Consider the following 24485-nt stretch of genomic DNA (forward strand, 5'->3'; position numbering starts at 1 on the left):
TATCACTAACATTTATGAGGTAAAGACAGAATTTAATCAAACACAATATAAGTAAAACATTGCCTATCTTATAATTTTTAAAAAATGTCTAAAATAATCCCCAAATGTTTCACTTATTTATTTATTTAGAATGGAGAAATCTGTAAGCATTGAAATTAAGTTCAAAACTATTCACTAGAACATTATTCAATCTAGGATAAAATTGAAATAGTTCAAAGGAAAATGATTATTTTCATAAACAATTACTTTGTAAATCTGTGAGCTCCTTCATAGCACTCAAAAGGCAAAATTTGAACAATCATACCATGTAACTTGTAACTATAAAAATATTTGTCCCCAAATATTAAAATATCTTTTAAAATTAAATTTAAAATTCAAATTAAATTTAAAAATACAAATAGTTAAATAATCAATAACTAATATGAGCAATTATTTATTCCAGTAACATTGAAGGAAAATACCAAGGATATTAATTTTTTATGTTCTTGTCCATCTTTGTGAACTCTTAAGACTTTCAGTTTTATTCATAACCTTCCAAAGTTAAGTAATTTTAATTATGAAATCATTTATTATTAATAAAGTTTCTTATACCTGGCTGCTAATTGGCTCTTCTTCATATTTTTTTAAATAAAATGACATAGTTTTGCATTAATAGTCAAGGGTATTTCTCTTAAATATTTAAAGAAAATCTAAAAATCACAAAGGTTAATATATCAATGTTATTTTTAGAAGGTTTTACTATGTGCTGAGTGTTAATATATTTTTGCATTATTTTAGACATTAAAGTATTTCAAATTTTTTGTAACTGATTCTTTGCTTCAACAGGGAACTTAATTAAATTCTACTTTCCTTCTGCATGTCTGTTCACCTACACACACAAGTATATATTCTATTAATAATATACACATTCTACTCTATTAGTTTTTTCTTTTTAAGTAGACCATAATGCAATGCTTATTTTAATGAAGAAAGATGTAAATTTTTCTTACTTGCCCTTTATACTACTTTGGGAAAATGCAAAGTCAGTGGGAACTAAATTTAGCAATTACCTTTGAGCTGACAGAGTCTTCTGATGTGGGAGTCATTCTCAGACTTGCTGGGTTCCTGCCAAGTTGTGTCATTCACAGTTTTTCCCTCTAAAGTAAAGCAGAAGATTGGTTAAAAGAAGTCACAGTAACATCTGTCCAGTAAGTGTAGAAAATTTGATATCAAAACAAATTGAGCACATAGTGGTAACATGGTAAGTAATATGTTAAGAAAGCTTTGTGGTCCATTCTGGAGAGTTCCGGTCTGGTCCCTCATGAATACAATCAATGTCCAGTGGGCTCCCATTTTTTTTTTTTTTCCTATGAACTAAGTAAGGACCCCCACGTAGATAGTAGAAGGTTGCTACTGAAATACTCTTGATAAACTTTTGATTACATTATTCTTGGAGTATTTTTCTTGAATTAATAACCATTTATTTTTTTATATATCAAAGCAGCTCCATCCTCCACATTCTTCATTCTTTTTATCAAAATGGTTAAGGAAGTATATCGAGAGAACACTGAGCTATTTAAAGAAACTCTAAGATCCTTGACTGGGAGAACAATCGTTTTCTTCTAAGTGTTAGCTTTGTTCTCCCAACACCTGGAGCAGGTCTACTCATGCTGTAACAAACTGAACTGCACCAGGACGAAGAACTGGAAGCCCTTCTGGTGAATGTCGCTCCGTCGTGTCTGACACTTTGAGACCCCATGGACTCTGCAGTCCATGAATTCTCCAGCCAGAACACTGGAGTGGGTAGCCATTCCCTTCTCCATGGGATTTTCCCACCCCAGGGTTTGAACCCAGGTCTTTTGCATTGCAGGAGGATTCTTTACCATCTGAGCCACAAGGGAAGACCAAGAATACTAGAGTGGGTAGCCTAACCTTTCTTCATGGGATCTTCCCAACCCAGGAATCCAACTGAGGTTTCCTGCATTGCAGGCAGATTCTTTACCAGCTGAGCTACCAGGGAAGCCTGGAAGCCCTTCTAACCTGCTTACAAAGACTAATCATCCCACATGTTGTACCACATCATTGATAAAGCAAAGTTTAAATAATGTAACCAAAGTATTACACAAACTCAGCATGCTGGGCTGGTTTTTATTAGAGTGTAATTGCTGTGGTATTGGAGAAGACTCTAGAGAGTCCCTGGGACTGCAAGGAGATCCAACCAGTCCATCCTAAAGGAGATCAGTCCTGGGTGTTCATTGGAAAGACTAATGCTGAAGCTGAAACTCCAATACGTTGGCCACCTCATGAGAAGAGTTGACTCATTGGAAAAGACCCTGATGCTGGGAGGGATTAGGGGCAGGAGGAGAAGGGGACGACAGAGGATGAAATGGCTGGATGGCACCACCGACTCAATGGACATGAGTTTGAGTAGACTCCGGAAGTTGGTGATGGACAGGGAGGCCTGGCATGCTGTGGTTCATGGGGTCACAAAGAGTCGGACACGACTGAGCGACTGAACTGAACTGAACTGAATTGCTGTACAATGCTGTGCTTGATCTGCTGAACGATGAAGTGAATCAGCTATATGTATACACATATCCTTTCTCTCTTGGACCTCCCCAGCCCCATCCCTCCCATCTAAGCTCTCTGCGCTATACAACAGCTTCCCACTAGGAATCTATTTCACATGTGGCAGTGTTTGTAGATAGGTTACTGCTACTCTCCCCATCCTTCCCACTCTCCCCATCCCCTGTGCTCTGTCCACAAGTCAGTCCTCTTGCTGTGCTGGTTTTTTTTTTTTTTTTCCCCATTTATTTTTATTAGTTGGAGGCTAATTACTTTACAGTATTGTAGTGGTTTTTGTCATACATTGACATGACTCAGCCATGGATTTACATGTATTTCCCATCCCGATCCCCCCTCCCACCTCCTGTGCTCTTTTTAAAGTCACTATTTACTTTGATATTTGACTGAGAGAAGGCAGGTGATCCTCAAAAATTACGTTATAGAGTCTTGTGTGCAGAAACTGAATACACTATGAAAATGGCATATATAATGGAAAATAAAAGTTGGCCTACTTCCTTTTATTTCAGGCCACACACTATTCAAATCAGGGCTGACGTTCAAGATATTTAGCAACTAGTGCTCACAGGGTCTTGACAAATGAGCTATAACTCAGCTCCTGTGGATATTACCACTGGTGGAATATCAGACCTCATTAAAATGCAGATGTCCTTAGTAGATGCATTCATAAATGATCACCACTTTGGCCTGAGCACTTTTCATACCCTATCCAGGAAACTGGCTTTGAAAAGAGGGAAAATTGGGTTTGAATATCCAACTCCTAAGCCCTGCTGGGGAGAAAGTATGCCTACCACTCTGAAAAACTGCATAAAAAATGAATTATTGAGTGAATAAATCAGTTGTCTTGTCACTACAAATGTTTTATAATTAGTGGCCCCCTATCATCTATATGGCAAAGAGAGGTATCATCTATTAACTTCCTAAAAATAATTAGATTTTTGCTTCAGAATCTGCCTGCAATGCGGGAGTCCCAGGAGACTTGAGTTCGATCCTTGGGTTGGGAAGATCACCTGGATGAGGGCCTGGCAACGCACTACAATATTCTTGACTGGGGAATCCTATGGACAAAGGAGCCTGGTGGGATATAGGCTCACAAAGAATTGGACAACACTGAAGTGACTTAGCATGCACAAGAATTAAAATACACATCAAACCAATTGCCTCTGTTATTACTATGCATACTGTAACCACAGAAACTGAAGAAAATTGCTGGTACTTGAGATGCTATGATAAGTCTTTTATAATTCAACCATTGTTTATTTCATTCCTAAATTCCTAGCTATAAAAATATAGCTAAGAGATCACCTTGACTATGGGCCCTCCAAGCTAAAGTTGGGAAACTGGAAGGTAATCAGCCAATAAACCAAAAAGAGGGTTTTTTTTTTTTTTTTTTTTTTTTTAGTATAAAAGGAGATTATTCTGAATAAGACAATGGTTTATTTGTCTTCAGTTCAGATCAGTTGCTCATTTGTGTCTGACTCTTTGCGATCCCATGGACTGCAGCATGCCAGGCTTCCCTGTCCATCACCAGCTCCCAAGCTTGCTCAGATTCATGTCCATCAAGTCAGTGGTGCCATCCAACCATCTCATCCTCTGTTGTCTCCTTCTCCTCCTGCCTTCAATCTTTCCCAGTATTAGGATCTTTTCTAATGAATCAGTTCTTCACATCAGGTGGCCAAAGTATTAGATTTCCAGCTTCAGCATCAGTCCATCCATTGAATATTCAGGACAGATTTCCCTTAGGATTGACTAGTTTGATCTCCTTGCAGCCCAAGGGACTTTCAAGAGTCTTCTCCAACACCAAAGTTCAAAAGCAACATTTCTTTGGTGTTCAGCTTTCGTTATAGTCCAACTCTCACATCCATACCTGAGTACTGGAAAAACCATAGATTTGACTAGATGAACCTTTGTTAGCAAAGTAATGTCTCTGTGTTTTAATATGCTGTCTAGGCTGGTCATAGCTTTTCTTCCAAGGAGCTAACATCTTTTAGTTTCATGGCTGCAGTCACCATCTGCAGTGATTTTGAAGCCCAAGAAAATAAAGTCTCTTACCATTTTCACTGTTTCCCCATCTATTTGCCATGGAGTGATGGGACTGGATGCCATAATCTTAGTTTTTTGTGTTGAGGTTCAAGCCAGCTTTTTCACTCTCTTCTTTCACTTTCATCAAGAGGCTGTTCAGTTCCTCTTTGCTTTCTGCCATTTGGGTCATGTCATCTGCATATCTGAGGTTACTATTTCTCCCTGCAATCTTGATTCCAGCTTGTGCTTCATCCAGCCCATCATTTTGCATGATGTACTCTGCATATAAGTTACATAAGCTATACTCTTCCATGTCCGGTTCTACTGTTGCTTCTTGACCTTCATAGAGATTTCTCAGGAGGCAGGTAAGGTGGTCTGGTATTCCTATTCCTTGAAGAATTTTCCAGTTTGTTGTGATCCACACAGTCAAAGGCTTTGGTGTATTCAATAAAGCAGAAGTAGATGCTTTTCTGGAACTCTTGCTTTTTCTATGATCTGATGGATGTTGGCAATTTGATTTCTGGTTCCTCTTCCTTTTCTAAATCCAGCTTGAACATCTGGAAGTTCTTGGTTCATATACTGTTGAAGCCTAGCTTTTAGAATTTTGAGCATTACTTTGCTAGCATGTGAGATGAATGCAATTTTGTAGTAGTTTGAACATTCTTTGGCATTGCCTTTTTGGGATTGGAATGAAAACTGACCTTTTCCAGTCCTGTGGCCACTGCTGAGTTTTCCAAATTTGCTGTCTTATTGAAGATAGCACTTTCACAACATTATCTTTTAGGATTTGAAATAGCTCAACTGCAACTCCATCAACTCCACTAGCTTTGTTCATAGTGATGCTTCCTAAGGCCCACTCACCTTTAGGATGTCTGGCTCTAGACAAGTGATCACACCATTGTGGTTATCTGGGTCATTAAGTTTTTTTTTTGTGTGTGTAGTTCTTCTGTGTACTCTTGCCACTTCTTAATATCTTCTGCTTCTGTTAGGTCCATACCGTTTCTGTCCTTTATTGTTCCCACCTTTGCATGAAATGTTCCCTTGGTATCACTAATTTTCTTGAAGAGATCTCTAGTCTTTCCTATTCTGTTGTTATTTTTCATAGCCATTTAAAATTAGAATAAAACTACATTTCTTTTTTAAATCTCTTCTATATAATTCAAAGACAGATCAATTTGTCTTTCATTCATCACTTTCTGTTACTTTATGGCATTAACAGAAGAAAATCACTCTTAGAGAAACAGAATGTATCATGTGCATGAGTAATCTTATGAATTACTAACCAAATACTTTACTTTCAGACATAGATCTCCGGATTGACCTAGAAGAATAAAAGAAACAGATATTTAAGTCTAGATTTAATAAATTATATTTTAAGTGAAATAGAAATTAGATCACTTCTTAGACATGAGTGCAAAGCCTTGGTGAGCAGAAATAAATTCTACCTCTAAGTAAGTTCTACATTTGGACCTGAATTTTCCTGAGCCTAGATGACAAAGTATAGTTAATCAAAGTATAACCTTGGATTGGAAATTTTCATGCAATATAAAGAAACATTCACAAATCTCAGCACCCCCAACCCTGCAAAGAATGAACAATGGGCCATTCTATACGAATGTACCTCAAAATAATCAAATAGTTCTTTTAAAAATAATTATATTCAATAAATACAGAAAAATATTGTAATTTGAATACAACCACTGTACAATCCCTGATAAAACAATAAATCTGTGTAATAATTGCCAATTGCAATTAAAGTTTTTAATTGAAAGGCTGACGGGCAACTTGTGCTGGATGGATCAGTCTGATACCATCTGAACTTACTAAACAACTTCACAGTCATAAAAATAGAGACAAGCAGATATATGAGCTTCCCATGTAAAGCAACAGGAATTATACAGTCACTGATGACCTACTTTAAAAATAAATAGATAGACAGAAATAACTTGAATGTTATCAAGCCTTGTGAGACTTTAATCTTATCAAGCCTGGAGATCTAACTAAACATTTACAGTAAACAGAACAGAGAGCATGTGTTTAAAACACACACACACAGGATGTAATCAGTAAAATTCAAAGCTAGGAAAATTTCTCAGAAAGAACAATTCAATTTTTTCAATAAACATATAGGAAGAGAGACCTATAAATTAAGAAACATGAACAAAATGCACTGCATGAGGCTTCTTTGGATCACGATTCAAATAAACCAGCTACTATTAAAAAAAGCACTTGAGGTTACCAGAGACATTTTAACACTGACTCTAAACTTGGTGATATTAGGTTATTTTTCTTATTTTGTTCTAGTGCGCTAATTATGTTTTTTTTTTCTAAATGAGATGTTGTGGTTATGCTTTTAAAAATGATTCTTGTTTTTTAATGATATAGTGGAAAATGAAATTGTATGTCTGAGAAATGCTTTATAAAAACCCCAGTGCAGATGGTGGGAATGGTGAGTCAGGTGGATAGAAATGAAATAAGATTGACTATAAATTGACATTTGATTGTGTTAGTCAATTTACACTTTGGGTGAACATAAGCATATTGTGTATGTATACACAATTTTGTTATAACTGGAGTGTTTTCCATTATTCACCTTTTTTAAGCTCAGGGTTGTAATCAAAATCCTGCATATTGAGTGTTTCTTTTTTCTTAACCATTTTATTTTGGTTTGTTTTCATTTTTTAATGCAAAATAGTTATTCAGGACATCTGTTGGGAAGTAGCAAGTGTTCTGAAAAAAGTTACTTATACTATTATAAAGTGAAGTAGGTGCATAATGACAGAAGAGATTATTCTTTTTAGGGGAGTGATGGACAAAAGAATTGAGGGACTCAATAAAGTTTTCAACTTTAACTGGTAGGAATTTGAAAAGAATGTTAATTGATTTGGCTTATGTTTGAAAAATCCTAGTTTAGTCATCATCGGGTACTTTCCCTCTCATTCATCCTGCTTCCGCCCCTCCATGTTTGGATATCATCTAATCTGTAGAAGCATCCGTCATAAACCAATAGCTGTAATTGATTTGGAACTAGTGAATTCCTTATCCGTGGATAGAATAAACAGTTACAGAGGAGGGGAGACTTTTAAGTCTGAGGAAAGTCCTGATTAAAAAAAAAAAAAAAAAACCTTCTTTATTCCTGCTTATGCTTAAAATGCCACTGATGTAGTTTCAGTAGCTAACTGTGGCTAAAATACAACTACCCTGGCAGGCGCTCTAAGCTGTTAATCATGCAATTACCTACTTACTATGGATGCATTTTATATCCTTACTGGGAGAAAGCTTTTAGCAAGAAAGGGAGGGAAGACTGAAAGTACAAAGTGCTTTGTGGGTGGAGGTGGGGGCAGAGGGAGGTTTGGGGGCTGTTAAGAGCTGTCGAAAAAGACGACATCCAGAAAGAAATTCACATATTGACAGTTTAGTCTCAGACCATTCCGGGGTGCAAGGAAGTCGTTCTTCTGTATCATCAGCAACCAATCTGGAAATTTCCCCATAAACCAACTTCCTGCCACTATGTATTTCCTGCTTATTAGTTAAAAATCCCATTACCTTATGCAACATGTGTGTGTCGCATCCTCTGGCAGCTTGATGTGCTGAATATAAAGCCAAGCCTGACCTGAATAACCCAAATCTCTTTGCAAACACATTTTTATTTGGATTAGAAGAACTCCAGAAGATTAATAGGTCACCAATAGAAACATGTTTTCGAGTAGGCTTCCACTTTAATCTGAACCTAGTTTAGACATGTTTCTTCTTCTGAAAATTTAATTTTCACATCCTTGTTTACAGCAATGTCACAAACCCAGTTCCCTATGCATCAGCATAAATATAAATGGTAGCAGAGTAAAGTATACCTAGATTGGTACGTGATGATTTTTAAAAAGCACTTTGACAGGAAACCCACTAAAATATTCCATTCAACATTATAGAACTAAGAGAACATAAAGTTTTCAAAGTAAATTTGACTTACTTTCTTTTTGTTTTCCCATTCTCAAAATTAGAAGCTTCCTGTAAAATAAAATAAAAAGTAAAATAAAATAATACCCCAAGAAATCAAAAAGATAATTCAAGTATAGTTTATCTTTGGGAATAATCCAAATGGAGTTCACTTTGCCTTTTCCTACTAAAATGACTGTATTTTTAAATATATTTAGTATAATCATGGTTCTAGTTTTCACTTTTTTCTGTATTTGTAACTTTGATACATGTTTACCTTATTCTAAGCCCTTGACAGTTAATAAGCAAATCCTTTAAACAAAAATCTGTAGTTAAATCCTTGTAACCTCAACTTTATATCCTCCATCAACCCTTCAAGACCACATGGAAAGATATATATGAGTATGTTAATTACATTCTCTTCTTTTGAGAAAGATGGACAGTAGCCTACCACAAAACCTCAAGTGTGTAGAAATATACCTGTGATTCATCCAGGCTTTTTCTTCAGAGAAGCTGATGTTATATCCCTTATACCCTGGCAGAAGACAATGTCACCACGTCTTTCACCATCCATCCTTGAAAGGGCTTAAACTGCTTCTAGGCACCTTTAAGAACTCTCTTCAGATTTTCTCTTTATCATTCATCCAGTCCTTCATCCAAAAACCATTTATGTATTTGGTGTTCAAAGTGTTTTTGAACACCCGTTATATGATAGACAGCAGATCATGTTCTGAAGAATTTTGTTTGGTGTGGTAGGAATTTTTATAGCAAAGAATTTGGGAACCAGTATTCCATATCAGGAGGAAAACACAAAAGCTAAGGCTGAAAGGAGTAGTGAACAAAAATCAGAAGAAGGAAAGTATTTTTTTTAAATTAAAGTGTGCTGGATTTAACATTTGTTTCAAGTATACAGCTTAGTGTTTTTTGCAGATTTTACTCACAATTGGTTTTATTATTCCAATGCTTGATAGTCTGAGTACTGTAAAATCCAAAATAAACTTTCCTGTACATAGTAACATTTGAGGGGGCCCTTCCTCAAATCCTTATTATGTTTTTATCAAGATTTAACTTCAAGGATGATTTGAACTATCTATTTCAAGTTGTTGAGTAGAACTGAAAACCCATCTGCTGAAGCAGTCAGTCCCCAAACTTGAACAAAGTTTGCCAAATTAAGATACCTGTGTATCACCCAGAGGACAGTCTTGTAGTAGAGAGCTGGGACAGAAGTAAAGATGAGGGAGCCATCAACCAAGCCCTCAGGGGAGTTGGAATAGCAACAGAACTTTGAGGAGTTAATGGTCAGATTGATCACTCCTTCGATTCTCTATGCTTTGTTATCATGTGTCCCAAAAGTAATCAATCTCTATCCATGAAATTCAGTCTCGGTCTAAATGCCTCTGAACCTCAGCCCAGAAGCTCATTATGTGTTTTTCCTCACAATCAGCAGACATACCAGCTTTGTGAGTGTCTTCAGGAAAGGGGATGGCCACCCATCTTTGTGGGAGTATTTTCCTATCATATATATTTGGAATTTATCTAGAAAGGAGCAAACTTCCTGTCCCCATAAGCTATGCAGTTTGAGTCAATTATGTCTCAAAAATCTGAATCCATTGTCCCTGAGTCACATTAATTTGTGTACATGAGTGTACATAAATCTCTTTGGATTGCAAATCTTGCTGTCTTCAGAATAATTCTGTCTCTTTAGAGTATGTCGAGAAATAGTGTCTGGTTTAGAGTTAACCAGTACCAAAGACGGATTTGAAACAAGAAAAATAAGAAATGTTAAATATCTTTTGCATTTGTTATCACTTGAAACCTATTCTTTTTGAATCCACTTTTTGTATCAATAAGTCACTGTTTTTTTGCTACCAAAGAGATTAATTCCAGATGACACAAAACTTGTGTGCAACTGACCTCCAAGTGTTTGAATTGGGGAAGAGGGTATATTATTCAAGCAGAGTCTCGTGCTTCACCTGGGTGAAGCCTTGGCTAAGTTAATAATCAGATGTCAAACCTACACAAAGCTGGTTAAATATGCATGGCTACTGATGTGGTGAAAGGGACACAGTTACCTTAAGAGCTGAGGTTTACAGATATCTGGACCAAGATTAAAGAAATTTCATATCACCATAGCTGGATACTGGTAATTTTTAAAATCAAATACTGTCACAACATTCTCTAGAGACTGTCTACTTTATTCTGTCTTACTGGAATCCAGGTCATCCAATTTTTGCTTGTAATGAATCAGTTTAGGTTTGGGGATCGTTTACTAAAGAGTTTTCTTTTAATGTCTACTTTGAAAAAGATTTTGAGCTAGAATTTCTTTGGAATCTCTATCAAAATGAGAGTTAATGTGGTGCTTCTTAGGGAACCTGCTTCCTACAAGAGAGTAGGAGAGCGAAGCACATGAAATGTGCCTTTCAAGTGTGATGATATGAAGGAAAAGGATTACTCAAACAGGGCAACACCTACCTTAGAATAAGACGTCTGTTCCCTGGGTGTTGCTTAGTGGCAAATGACTGCTGAACTGGTTAAGCAATTTTCAGTACTGCTTGTACCAAACAGTCTGCTTACGTAAGCAGACTGTCGTGTGCTTTGGAGATCAGACCCCAGGTTCTTTATTCCTGGAGGGGCAAGTCAAGAAGCACTACACATAGCTTTATGTTCAGAACTATATCTGTGTGTGTGTGTGTCTGTGTGTATGTGATACTCTGAACTACAAAATGAAAATACCACTTAAGAGAGTCAATGAAGTCATTCTGTCTAGTCCATTAATTTGACACTTGCCATAAATACCAGGTAAAGCGTGCTCCTATTAGCCTTTATTATCCCCTCAGTCAAGTACTAATCATTAGTCTTATCTTTCATTCATTAGGGAATTTGTGGCTTAATTTAATTTTTACCCCTGGCAATTTTTAGCAAAATAAAAAAAAATGAAATATAGACAAATTATTATGAATGGGCTGGTAGAAACTAAAAAGTATGTCCAACCTGAGTTATTTTTCCAGTAGAAGAGGGTAGGCTCTAGGAGCAAAGTACTTTCACATAACTATGAAACTAGATCGAATTAGGGAAAATTTTTAAAACAATTTGTAATGAAGAAAGAGAAGATACCTTTTAAAAGAAGACAGAAATTTTGGATACCAACTCCCATCTATCTATTCTCATACTGTGGTTATAGGCAACTGTCCTTTGGGGTTGAATCTAATATGTGCATGTTTCTTGCATTATTGGTTTTTAAATCTTACTTTCAAATCACAAAGTCAAAAGGAAAAATGAAGTGAGTATGTCAGGACTTGTTGTTGCCAAGCTAATGGAAATGTGAAAGGTATTTCTGTACAGAGAATATTGATTGACAGTAAATGATGGTGTAAATCCCATGGTGAGTTTTTAAGACTGAAGAGTTGATGAGATCTGACCTTTGATTTGCCAATGAATAAATTGAGGTCCCAGATGGTAAACTGACTTGTCTAGGGTCACACATATAGTGTTTACCTTGGTTAAATGCTAGGCATTTTCATCGCCCCCATGTATTCCTTAAAATAATGTAATTCATTCACCTATATATCCACAGGTCATTTAACAAACATTAATTGAGCATCTATTATGTACCATACACTCTTTTAGAGTCAAAAAGGTATTGCGAATGGTTCTTCTCTCAAAAGCCATATTCAATGACTACTGCTCTCAGCAGAGGATCCTGTTGGATTTCATGATTTTTCTAATTTTGAAGATTAAATGAGCTAGCCTTTATAAAATCTCCAAACCAATGAAGGTACTTACTCATGTTATTTCTCATTAGATTAATTATTCATTAATGGTTACATAGAATTCTGATATTGAGGCAAGAGCACACACATAGTTGTATACATACATATAACTTCTTATTAAAATAAGCTAACCCAATTTCTTTTATTTCAACTCATTCTCTTGCAAGAATAAAGCTAATTCACTTGCATAACTAAAATGATTTTAATATTAAAATACCTTTATTCCAAGATGGTTGCATCCAAACTGAATGAGCCTATGTCTGGACATTTCTTAGCCTTTTATGTTTCAAGAAAGGTCTCACAGATGTTCAAAAAAAGACATGGAAATTCACAGAAGTTGCTTTAAAAAAAAATTCTAAAAGGCATTTAGCAAAGAGGATGCTTATGATGCTTCAAATATAATAAAGTGGGTTAATTTTGCAGTGCATTGAAAGTCACCAGAGATATGAAAAAATATGTAGCCAGCTTTCAGCTCTGTTCTCAAAACAAGGAGGAGGTTTTTGTGCTGGATAACAAACCATCACCCTGTGAAGGAGGCCTGCAACCCACGAGTTCTTCCATGCTGCCTCTACACCTGATTACAAACATGTGGAGAAAAATCACATGAAGAAGTCTCCTAAATTATTGAACAGACAACACCACAAAGAGAAATGTTAGTAAATATAGCTAGTCTGAGCCCAATAGGTTAAAGCAAGTTGCTATTGTTTTTCTAATTTCTTTTTTTTTCATTTATTTTTATTATTGTTTTTCTAATTTGTTGATTAACACATTATTGGAATAATCATGGCAGAACACTCATAGATTATCAAGCATAGTTCCAAATGCTTTACATGTAGTAATTCATTTAATCTTCCCAACAAGGTTTATATTGTTATAATCATCTTCAATTTACAGATGAATACACTGAGGAATAGAGCAGTTAACTTGCATGAGGTCACATAACTAGTAAGTAATAAAGCTGAGATTTTATGCCTGATGCCTTAATGAGTACACAATACTACTTCTATGCATGCATGCATGCATTCTAAGTCACTTCATTTATCTCTGATTCTTTGAGACTCTACAGACTGTAGCCTACCAGGGTGCTCTGACCATGGGATTCTCCAGGCAAAGATGCTGGAGTGGGTTGCCATGCCCTCCTCCAGAGGATCTTTCCGACTCAGGGATTAAATCCGCATCTCTAAGTCTACTGCATTGGCAGGTGGGTTCTTTATCACTAGCGCCACCTGGGGCTACACAGATATAGTATCTACCCTTCATCTAGATCAGAGATCCCACAAATGAACACTGTTGGCCAGAAGGGAGAGTGACTGAAAATGAAGAGAAAATATAATACTATGTGCCACTACTGGGCTTCCCTGGTGACTCAGATGGTGAAGAATCTGCTTGCAATGCAGGAGATCTGGGTTTGATTCATGGGTTTGGAAGATCCCCTGGAGAAGGGAACGGTTGCCCACACCTGTATTCTTGCCTGGAAAATTCCGTGGACAGGGGAGCCTGGCAGGCTATAGTCTATGGCATCACAAAGAGTCGGACATGACTAAGTGACTTTCACTTTCACTTTTCATAAGCCACTATTAAACAGAAAACTCAGAAAGAATATTCTTATCAAAGCAGTAATATGAATAATTTGGTATTTTTGCACATAATTTTTTATTAATTTTTTGGTGGAGTATAGTTTCTTTACAATGTTATGCTAGTTTCTGCTGTATAGAAAAGTTATACATATACATATATCCACTCTTTTTCACATTTCCTTCCCATTTAGGTCACCATGGAGCAGAGTAGAGTTCCTGTACTATACAGTAGGTTTTCATTAGTTATCTATTTTATAGTAGTGCACCCTAATCTCCCAATCTCCCAATTTTTCTCATCCCCTTTGGTGGACATGTTTGTTTTCTACATCTATATCTACTGTATTTCTGCTTTGCAAATAGTTCATCTGTATCATTTTTCTAGCTTCCACATATAAACAATGTTATACAGTATTTTTGTTTCTCTTTATGACTTACTTTACTCTATATAACAATTTCTAGGTCCATCCATGTTGCTGCAAACGGCATTATTCCACTCCTTTTCATGGACAAGCAATATTCCATTGTATATATGTACCACATCTTCTTTACCCATTAATCTGTCTATGGATATTTAGGTTGCTTCCATGTCCTGGCTATTGTAAATAGTGCTGCAATGAACATTGGGGTGCACGTATCCTTTCAAATTATGGTTTTCTCCAGATATATGGCCAGGAGTGGGACTGCTGGATCATATGGTAGCCTCTATTTTTAGTTTTTAAAAAACCGCCATACTGTTCTCCATAGTGAGTCTACCAATTTAGAGTCCTACCAACAGTGTAGGAGAGTTCCATTTTCTCTATTCATTCTTTAGCATTTGTTTTTTTTTAATGTTTTTGATGGTGGTCATTCTGACTGGGGCTTCCCAGGTGGCACAGTAGTAAAGAATCTGCCTGGCAGTGTAGGAGATGCAAGAGATAACAGGTTTGATGCCTGGGTTGGTAAGATCCGCTGAAGGAGGAAATGGCAACCCACTCCAGTATTCTTGCCTGGAAAACTCCATGGACAGAGGAGCCTGGTGGGCTACAGACCATGGGGTTGCAAAGGAATTGGACACGACTGAGCATGAATTCATGCACATATTCTGATGAGTGTGAGGTCATATCTCATTGTACTTTTGATTTGAATTTCTCTAATAATTAGTGATGTTGAGCATCTTTTCATGTATTTTTTGACCATCCTTATGTCTTCTTTAGAGCAATGTCCATTGAGGTCTTCTGCCCATTGTCTGATTGGGTTGAATTCTTTTTTTAATTGAAATACAATTGATTTAAAATGTTGTGTTAGTTTTAGGTGTGCAGCACAATGATTCAATTATATTTCATTTTAGACACATATGCACATATTCTTTTTCAGATTCTTCTCCCTTATAGGGTTATAATGAAATATTGAGGATAGTTTCCTGTGTTATACAGTGGGTCCTTATTGGTTATCTATTTTATATAGTATGAATATGTTAGTTTTATTTGAAGACAAGTGTATGGATAGTAGATTGATGTGTTTTAAATGCACTAATCATTTTGTGAATGCCATCATCATAATCATCAAAGAATGCCCAGTAATTTATGATGGCACATTTAATTAAAAACAGGCACTTCAGGAATCATTGAATTTAGACACAAGACTTCACATTGGATTCCCACAGTATATGACTATAATAAACCTATAGTTCTCAGGGAAAACAGATTTTATCCCCCCATGAGAATGCAATCAAGAAGAAGAAGCAGAAGCAACATCAGCTCATTCTGATGGGAAAAGTAGACTTTCTTGCCAGCCCGTCTAGCTCCTATCAAAGAGTAATAATCCTATGTGCTAATGAATTCTGATTTCCTCAAGAGAAGCAGGTGGTGTATGGTATCCCCACAAGGCTCATCATCTCAGTGCAGATCTTAGAGCTCGGAGCACCTGGAGAATGCATGGGTACTATGTCTAATCCATTAGGGACAGGGCTGGTAAACTGCATAGAACTTGGCCATTTGTCTACTGGTGAGCTAAGTGAGCTTTCTATCAATCCTGAACTAACAAACTCCTCTGACAGTGCTATAAATATCCAGGATGGCAAAATAGGTTACTTAGAAGATGGTTATTTGCATTATAAAAGATTCTTCCTTTTCAAAAAGTTTCTTTTCCAGATTTCTTTTTTTTTTTTTTTCATGGAAAGACATTTTATTTTAAACATAGCAGTGTGTAACGTGTCAATCCCAAATTCCCAATCTATTTCTCCCCCACCCACCTTTCTCCCCTGGTAACCATAAATTGGTTCTCTAAATCTGTGAGTCTGTTTCTGTTTTGTAAATAAGTTCATTTGTACCATTTTTTAGAACTTGCTTTTGTTTATTATTAGAACTTGCTTGAAGTGAAAGTGTTAGTAGCTCACTTGTGTCTGACTCTTTGTGACCCCATGGACTGCAGCCTGCCAGGCTCCTCTCTCTGTGGAATTTTACAGCAAGAATACTAGGGAGGGTAGCCATTCCCTTCTCTAGGAGATTTTCCCAGCCCAGGGATCGAATCTGGGTCTTCTCCACTAGGGGCAGATTCTTTACTGTCTGAGCCACCTAGGAACTTGCTTAAGTATACTTAGATGTGTTGTGATTCATGAAATTATATTTACACAAGGCTTTAAGAAAGGAGAAGGACAAGTAATGTTTCGATTTCATGTTGCCTGCCACTTATATCGTTATCTTATTTAATCCTCATAGCCCCAAATGGAACAAAAACAAACTTGTGAAAAGTGTGATAGGAAATAAGATGGGGAAAAGTATCAAGTTCCATTCTTACAATGAAAAAGCACTGAACTGGCACTCCAGAACCTGGCTTGATTTCCCAGTGGGTGTGTGTGCTTAGCTGTTCAGTCAAGTCTGATTTTTTGTGATCCCACGGACTGCAGCCCTCCAGGCTCCTCTGTCCATTGAGACTCTCCAGGCAAGAACACTAGAGTGGGTTGCTGACTGCCCTCCTCCAGGGGATCTTCCCAACCCAGGGATCGAACCCAGGTCTCCCGCATTGCAGGCAGATTCTTTACTGTCCGAGCCAGCAGCGAAGCCAAGAATACTGAAGTGGGTGGCCTATCCCTGCTCCAGAGGATCTTCCCAACCCAGGAAGTGAACCGGGATCTCCTGCATTGCAGGCAGATTCTTTACCAGCTCAGTTGCCAGGGAAGCCCTGATTTCCCAGGTCTGCTATTAAACTAAGGTCCAAGAACCTTCTCAGAACTTCAGTCTCTACACCTATAACATGAAGGTTGGTGAACAAAAGCGTGAAAAACTCCTCCAGTAGAAACAATCCATGTTTCCTTATCTACAATATTTCAATCCAAAGTCAGTAGGGATGACAAAAGCTTTTAAGTGAAAATTAAAATGGGAATGGGCTTTTTTGCTTTACAGCCTTTTCTTTAAAACATGATTAAAGAGATAACATGGCTTTCATTAGATTCAATTAGTAATTGTATCCTGAGCTTAGGAAATAAAAAAGAGAATAGGGAATAATTAACCTTAATCTATTGATTTCATTTTAGTTTAACAGACGTCTCTATTTACGCGAGGAAACTAATTAAAACCCACGGAAATGATTCATGTATGAAATGGTGGCAGAAGGACAGCTGTATGTGACTGTAAATATAATGAATAAAAAATAAAAATGAAAGAAAAGTGCAGGGTTTTTAATGAAGCTGATCTGTGTTTTATATGTCAACTTGTTATGAGTCATTTCACAATCCAGAAATCAAGAAAAGGATTACATGCACTGTTTTGACACTGACTCCTCTTGTTCATAGTTTGATGAAGGCCTGGCTGATAGGATGCCTTTGTTAATCTCATTTTCTTCCTTTAGTGTCTATGTTATTAATAGCTATGTCAATGCTGATGCTAATATGGAGACAGAACAAAAAAATTCCCAATTTTAATAGTTTGTAGGCAAGTAAGAAATACAGTTGAATGGTTAGAATACCAACCTGGGAGTTACCTACTTTGACTTCATTACTCACTTATTCTTAGATGACATGTCACGTTTCAGGGTGTTCATGTGTCCGTTTATAAGACACTTAGCTCTAAGTGCTTTTTAAGGCCTTTTGTGGAAGATGCTAAGACAGTGTGCAGGGGTAATGTATTACTTACTTTCCCTTCACCATTTTTAACCCTAGCTCTTCCTTTTCAAGCCCAACTTAAATCTTACCTTCTCCACTGAATTTGCACCATTAAACCACAAACCACAATCATGTTCTTAGTGATAACACTTACTATTGATCATCTATTTTGTGCCTGCCACTGCACTAATAATGTTAACTGTGTTGTCACCTTTTATTCTCAAATGATAAATGAAAGTAATGAGCAGTTTTCTTTATTTTATAGAAGAAGAAACTGGTTTAAAGGACTTGTCTGAGATTACATAGCTGGTAAATTTAAAAGCTGGGATTTTTATGTTTGACTTGCACATTTTGTGCTCCTATTGTATTATTTTTTTGAAATCCCTACTGAGAATTATTGCAGAAGTTGGGCTTTATACTAATAATGAAGCATTTAATTACATGGTGTTTCATTTTATCTCTAGATATTTTTGATATATGTGTTTCTTGCTGTAGCTGATATCTGTCATTCACTAATCCTAAAATCAATGTGTAGAAGAAGGAGGAGGCAAGAGAAGGAGGAGGAGGAGGAGAGAGAAAGAAGGAGAAGCAAAGGAGGGAAAGAGATAAGGAAGGGAAGAAGGAGAGAAAGGGAGAAGACTCCTTTCGTTACTAGGGTAAGATGTGTGTCTTAGGTCCTATCCATCACATGGACCAACTGAAGACACTGATTCAAAACTGACTCACATGAGAGAATAGCATACTAAAAAGCAGAGACATTACTTTGCCAACAAAGGTCCATCTACGCAAGGCTATGGTTTTTCCAGTAGTCACATATAGATGTGAGAGTTGGACCATAAAGAAAGCTGAGTGCTGAAGAATTGATGCTTTTGAACTGTGGGGTTGGAGAAGACTCTTGAGAGTCCCTTGGATTGCAAGGACATCCAACCAGTCCATCCTAAAGGAGATCAGTCCTGGGTGTTCATTGGAAGGACTGATGCTGAAGCTGAAATTCCAATACATTGGCCACCTCATGAGAAGAGTTGACTCATTGGAAAAGACCCTGATGCTGGGAGGGACTGGGGGCAGGAGGAGAAGGGGACGACAGAGGATGAGATGGCTGGATGGCATCACCGACTCAATGGACATGAGTTTGTGTAAGCTCCGGGAGTTGGTGATGGGCAGGGAGGCCTGACGTGCTGCGATTCATGGGGTTGCAAAGAGTCGGACACGACTGAGAGACTGAACAGAACTGAACTGAACTGAACATGAGAGAAAAAATAAGGTGTGGGCATCCATTTTTAATATTTCAAATCTCAGCAGAGATAGTGTAGTTATGAAGCCTGCTGCCATGATGGTGGCATCTTGATTTCACCACTTATGATGGATGACACTGGAAGCAATGGCTCTCTTCGAGATGGCAAGTTTTGCAATGTGCTTCTCAGTCATTTCTTCAAACTCAGCTAGAGTATCTGTCTTCAACGTCCCAACAATTTGGAGAATTTTTAAGCCTGCAATCCATTTCTTTCTGCTTAAATGAACTAACTTGGATTTTGGTTATCTACAAATAACTCTGATCAATAACTTATCAAGTTAATTTTAGACCCTGAATTAGTTATCTATTACTAAACAATATATTACTTCAAACTATAACACCTTAAAACAATACACATGTATCATTTCATAAGTTCTTTGTGTCAGGAATATGAGCATGGCCTCATGTGGGTCCTCTGATTCAGGTTTGCATTCAAGCTATTGGCCCAAAAGCCCGAGGTCTCATCTACAGGCGTAGCTGGGAAGAGAATCCTCCTCCAAGCTCTCTCAGTGATTGTTGACAGCATTTGTTATCTATAGATTGTTGAAATGGAGGCCTCTGCTCCTTGCTGATTGTAGGCTGAATGCTGCTCTGGGTTCCTGGCCACACACAGTCCCCTTCTAGATGGGATTTTGCTTCACTGTAATGAGCAAGCAAGATAGCAATGGAGAGAGTCGGCTTGTAAGACGGAAGTTAGAGTCTTTTATAATTCTATCACCTTTGCAAAATTCTGCTGGAATCAAGTCACACACAAAGAAAGGTGAGTATTACATAAAGACATAAATACCAGAAGGCAAACGATGGTGAATTTTGTAGGTCAATTTGGCTAGGCCATAGAACCAGACACTTGGTCAAACACCGATGAAATTAACATTGAAATAGACTTTGGGTAAAGCAGATTACTTTGTATTATGTGGCTGGACCTCACCTCAACAGTTGAAGGTCTTAGGAAGAAAAGACTGCAATCCCCAAGGAAGAGGGTTTTTGCCTCTAGACTACCTTTCAACTCATTATAACATCAGCCCTTCCCTGGGTCTCAAGCCTGCTGGCTTGCCCTCCAAATTTCAGGCCTGCCAGCCTCCCTACTGGCTAAGTCCTTAAAATAAATTCCTCTTTTTATATATCCACATCCTATTAGTTCTGTTTCTCTACAGAACCCTGATTTATACAGTAGGGTTTATTAGAGGCCATCTTAAAAGTCTGCCTTCAGTTTCAGAAGGAAAATAATAGTGCTTTATCTTAAAAAACACCCTTCCTTCCAAAAAAATATTACAACGTACCCATGGAACCAGCAGCAAGGGGACTTGGAGAACATCTAGTCTAATCCTATTATTTTATAGAGGTGGCAATGAAGAGTCAGATTATGTAATGATTATTCAGTGCTATTTAGAAACAAGGCCAAGATGAGAACTTAGTTTTCTCTCTTAATGCCCTTACCGTTGCCCCACAGTGAAAGCTGCTCAGTCGTGTCTGACTCTTGCGACCCCATGGACTATACAGTCTGTGGAATTCTCCAGGCCAGAATACTGGAGTGCGTAGCCTATCCCTTCTCCAGCACATCTTCCTGACCCAGGAATCGAACTGGGGGTCTCCTGCATTGCAGATGGATTCTTTACCAACCGAGCTATCAGGGAAGCCCACCATTGCCCCATAAATTCTGCCAAGTTGAAAGTTGAGAGTTGCACTAGTGGACTGAAGGCTGACTATAGGGGAGTAAAATCTTCATGGGCAGATAAACTACTGGTCAGCTGGGTTGTTTTTCCCTTCAGTGGATCTTCCTGTAGTGGGTAATGGTGCTACCTCATCCTCTAACCCAGATTTCTTAATGATCAATGGCAGGCATGGCCAAAATGGCAGGCTGGGTCATGGATCCTGCCAGTGGCTATGGAACAGAGCAAAACTAACTGGCCAAGAGGGGATTAAACCCTTGACCTTGGCCTCATTAGTGCTGAGGTCTAACCAACTGTTAGACATGCATCGTGTCATTTGTCTTTAAAACTGTGTTTGAATCTGCTATATTACACTCTCATTAACATCTGGTAGCTGGGAGCAATTTAATTGATTTCTCCAGTGCTTTTTATCAGTGCAGAATGTTGATGAGTAAGAACATAAAAATAAAGAAATAAATAAACTTGCATTTTAAAAATATTTAACTTAAAACAGACCAAAGAAACACCTGAAATATAAATTAGGATAATAAGAGTCACTGTGATAGATTTTCTTGTTTACTATTATTTACACATGGAGGGAAATCTTGGAATGAATGTCAAACATTGCACTCAAACTGGTTGTTCACGATTTGAGGCAATTTGTGGAGATTAAAATCTTGGGTTTTCTAATGCACATCAACAATAAATCCTGTTGCTCCTTCCTGTCCAGCCTGGTAAAAATCAATGCTTTTGTATGCAGTGTTGATTACAAATTTTTTTAGCAGTTATTTTAAAACGACATCCAAGCTCAAGTGAGAGTTTGACTTAAAGTCATTTAATCAAGGATATTAAATTAAAGGATCACTCTGCCCTGGTGTGATGGGTTGTAGAAGGAAGGAAAATGAACATTAACATGCATTATGCCAGGTGCTTAAGCGTGTGTTATAACATTTGATCCTCGCTACAAACCAAGAGACAGACATCTTTATCCATATTCTATTGCTGGGAAAACTTAGGGTCAGAGAAGTTCAATAACATTTTCAAGGATACAGAGTTTTCAGCTGCCTGGGGAGCAGGAATAAAACTCAAGTTTATTAACTTCATTGCCCATCTCAAGTTCTCTCTGCCATGTCATATATATTAGATTATATTCAGTGTATATAACAAGGTTGGATTCTTTATCTTTCTGTCTTCCCCTCCCCTTCACTTATCTCCTCAAAACAACGTATTCTCCCACTCAGCCTCTCCTATTCTCTCTAACTCTTGCCTAGATGTGCCACACACACACACACACACACACACACACACGCTTGGGACAGAGAGGCCACAGAACAAGATTAGTATTTGGGAAGCCAGAACCACAGCCTTGACTCCATCCATTTCAGACACATCACTAATCTCAGCCGCCTCACTGGTTAATACACTTGTTCCCTATAGTCTTGTCTCTTAAAAGTATATAACTGCTTATCATCAAGTATTTTTATACTTTGTATTTCCCAAAGTAAAGTGGGGAATTAATATTATTTGGTTACTTGGATACCTCAACATCACTAGCAATTTCAAGCCTCTAATTGTACGCTGTCCAATACACTAGCCATTCTGACTGTATGTGGCTACTGAGCAATTGGTATACGGCTAGTCTGACTGAGGAACTAAATTTTAATTTAGTTTAAATTTTGAAGTTGAAGCTGGCTCAAAAATACACAAGTTTTATTGTTTCATTAGGAGCAGGATTCACTTTAACCACTGAAATTTTAGCATCAAAATTGAGATATATAAGATACACACCAGATTTCAAAGTCTATATGAATATAAAATATCTCATTAACTTTTCATAATAATTACAAGTTGAAAGATTCAAGCAATAATCTTTTACATATACTTAAGTACAATGTTATTAAATTAATCTCTACCTGTTTTTCTTTTTAAGAATGTTGCTTGCTAGATCAGCAAACTTTTCCCATGAACTGTCAGATGGAAATAGCTTAGGCTCTGTGGGCCACATACAGTTTCTATGGCATGGTCTTCTTTACTTTTGTTTTTATTTATTTTTTTAATCTTTGACAATTTTATTCACTAATGTATGCCACCTGACTCTTAACAGTGCCTCACACAAAATAAGTGCTAAAAAATTAATTAGAAGCAGTTACCTGATAAAATTCAATAGTGACAATTATCCCAACTCTTTGGAATTCTTACTAGATAGATATTTGAGATAATTTATTTATCTGTGTTTAAAAATTAAACGAGTGACACTTCTCACCTGACATTAGAACTGCTGCAGGGCTGAGAGTAAGGGGAAATAGTTGTAGCCCACTTATGGGCTTCCCTAGGTGCCCAGACAGTAAAGAATCTGTCTGCAATGCAGGAGACCCAGGTTTGATCCCTGGGTCAGGAAGATTACCTGGAGAAGGGAACGGCTACCCACTTGAGCATTCTTACCTGGAAAACCCCATGGATAGAGGAGCCTGGCGGGTTATAGTTCATGGGGTCGCAAAGAGTTGGACACAACTGAGCTACTAACACTTTCCCTTTGCAATGGGTATACTTAATTGTTTTACTGTAAAAACTGCTCTTAGCTCATGGACAGTACACATACAGGCTACCCAGGGCAGCAGGTGTAGTCACAGCTCTATTGTAATACATCTGCCATTCTAACTTGGGTACTCAGAAGAAAGACAGGATGCTCTTCTCTGAAACTGAACTAGGCTGAATCCACATACCAAGGATTGTTGTCCTCATTCTACAGAGGAGGACATTGAAGTCTAGGGAATTTTAACAGCTTTTACAAGTCAAATAGCTAGTCAGAGCAAAGTTAGAATGAGGATTCACATGTGCCCACCTCCAAAGCTCATGTATGACACTGCATCATACATTCTCCATAATTAAAACTTTCTTTAGCACGACTAATGAATTTTCACTGATCCATTCATTTAGCTTACCAATATTTATTGAATGAACATTTGTGCATCCTACAAATAATAGAGATATATCCCCTGTTCCACATGTAAGCTCATTTTTGAGAAGGGCTTCCCTGGTGGCTCAGATGGTAAAGAATCTGCCTACAATTTGGGAGACCCAGGTTCTATCCCCAGGTTAGGAAGATCCCCTGGAGAAGGGAATGGCTGCCCACTCCAGTACTCTTCCCTGGAGAATTCTCCAAGACAGAGGAGCCTGGCGGGCCCCGGTTCATGGGGTCGCAAAGAGTGGAACATGACTCAACAACTAACGCACTAACACTTTGAAAAGGCTTAAATATCTTAGCGACTTAATTTATGAGATGCAAAATGAAGTGGAAAACTGACAATTATTGGCTTACTTCAATCAATATAGATGGCAAGCTTGATAATTCAGGCTTGATCTTGTTAACCTCAAACTGGCAGAGGTACAAACATTTTATGTTCTCACTTTTTTTTCTAATTCAAGATCATTTATTAGCTTAAGATGTAATAAAGTGGTGCTAAAATAGGTACAGAATTAAGCAGTAACAACCGACGTTTTAACTAATGTAATAAAGTAATCAATCTTTAGCTAGGCTAGTATGTTAGTCTATTTTCCTTCAGCATATTTGCTTAGTTGCATGATTATTCACTCTACCAA

At 37.5% G+C, this 24485-nt stretch overlaps 1 protein-coding gene across 1 annotated transcript in view; it reads right to left on the bottom strand.

Annotated features, from left to right (window-relative positions):
* Window positions 1-24485, bottom strand: part of LOC139031076 (putative uncharacterized protein ENSP00000383407) — a 43192-nt gene that overhangs the window by 8294 nt on the left and 10413 nt on the right. The window contains exons 3-5 of the mRNA XM_070455197.1: window positions 8552-8589; window positions 5868-5905; window positions 1050-1136 (exon numbers count right to left, since the gene is read on the bottom strand). Coding sequence (XP_070311298.1) covers window positions 1050-1136; window positions 5868-5905; window positions 8552-8589 — 163 coding nt within the window. The remainder of the gene's footprint in view (window positions 1-1049; window positions 1137-5867; window positions 5906-8551; window positions 8590-24485) is intronic.

This window comes from Odocoileus virginianus, chromosome 25, assembly GCF_023699985.2.
Source record: "Odocoileus virginianus isolate 20LAN1187 ecotype Illinois chromosome 25, Ovbor_1.2, whole genome shotgun sequence".
Taxonomy (NCBI): Eukaryota; Metazoa; Chordata; class Mammalia; order Artiodactyla; family Cervidae; genus Odocoileus; species Odocoileus virginianus.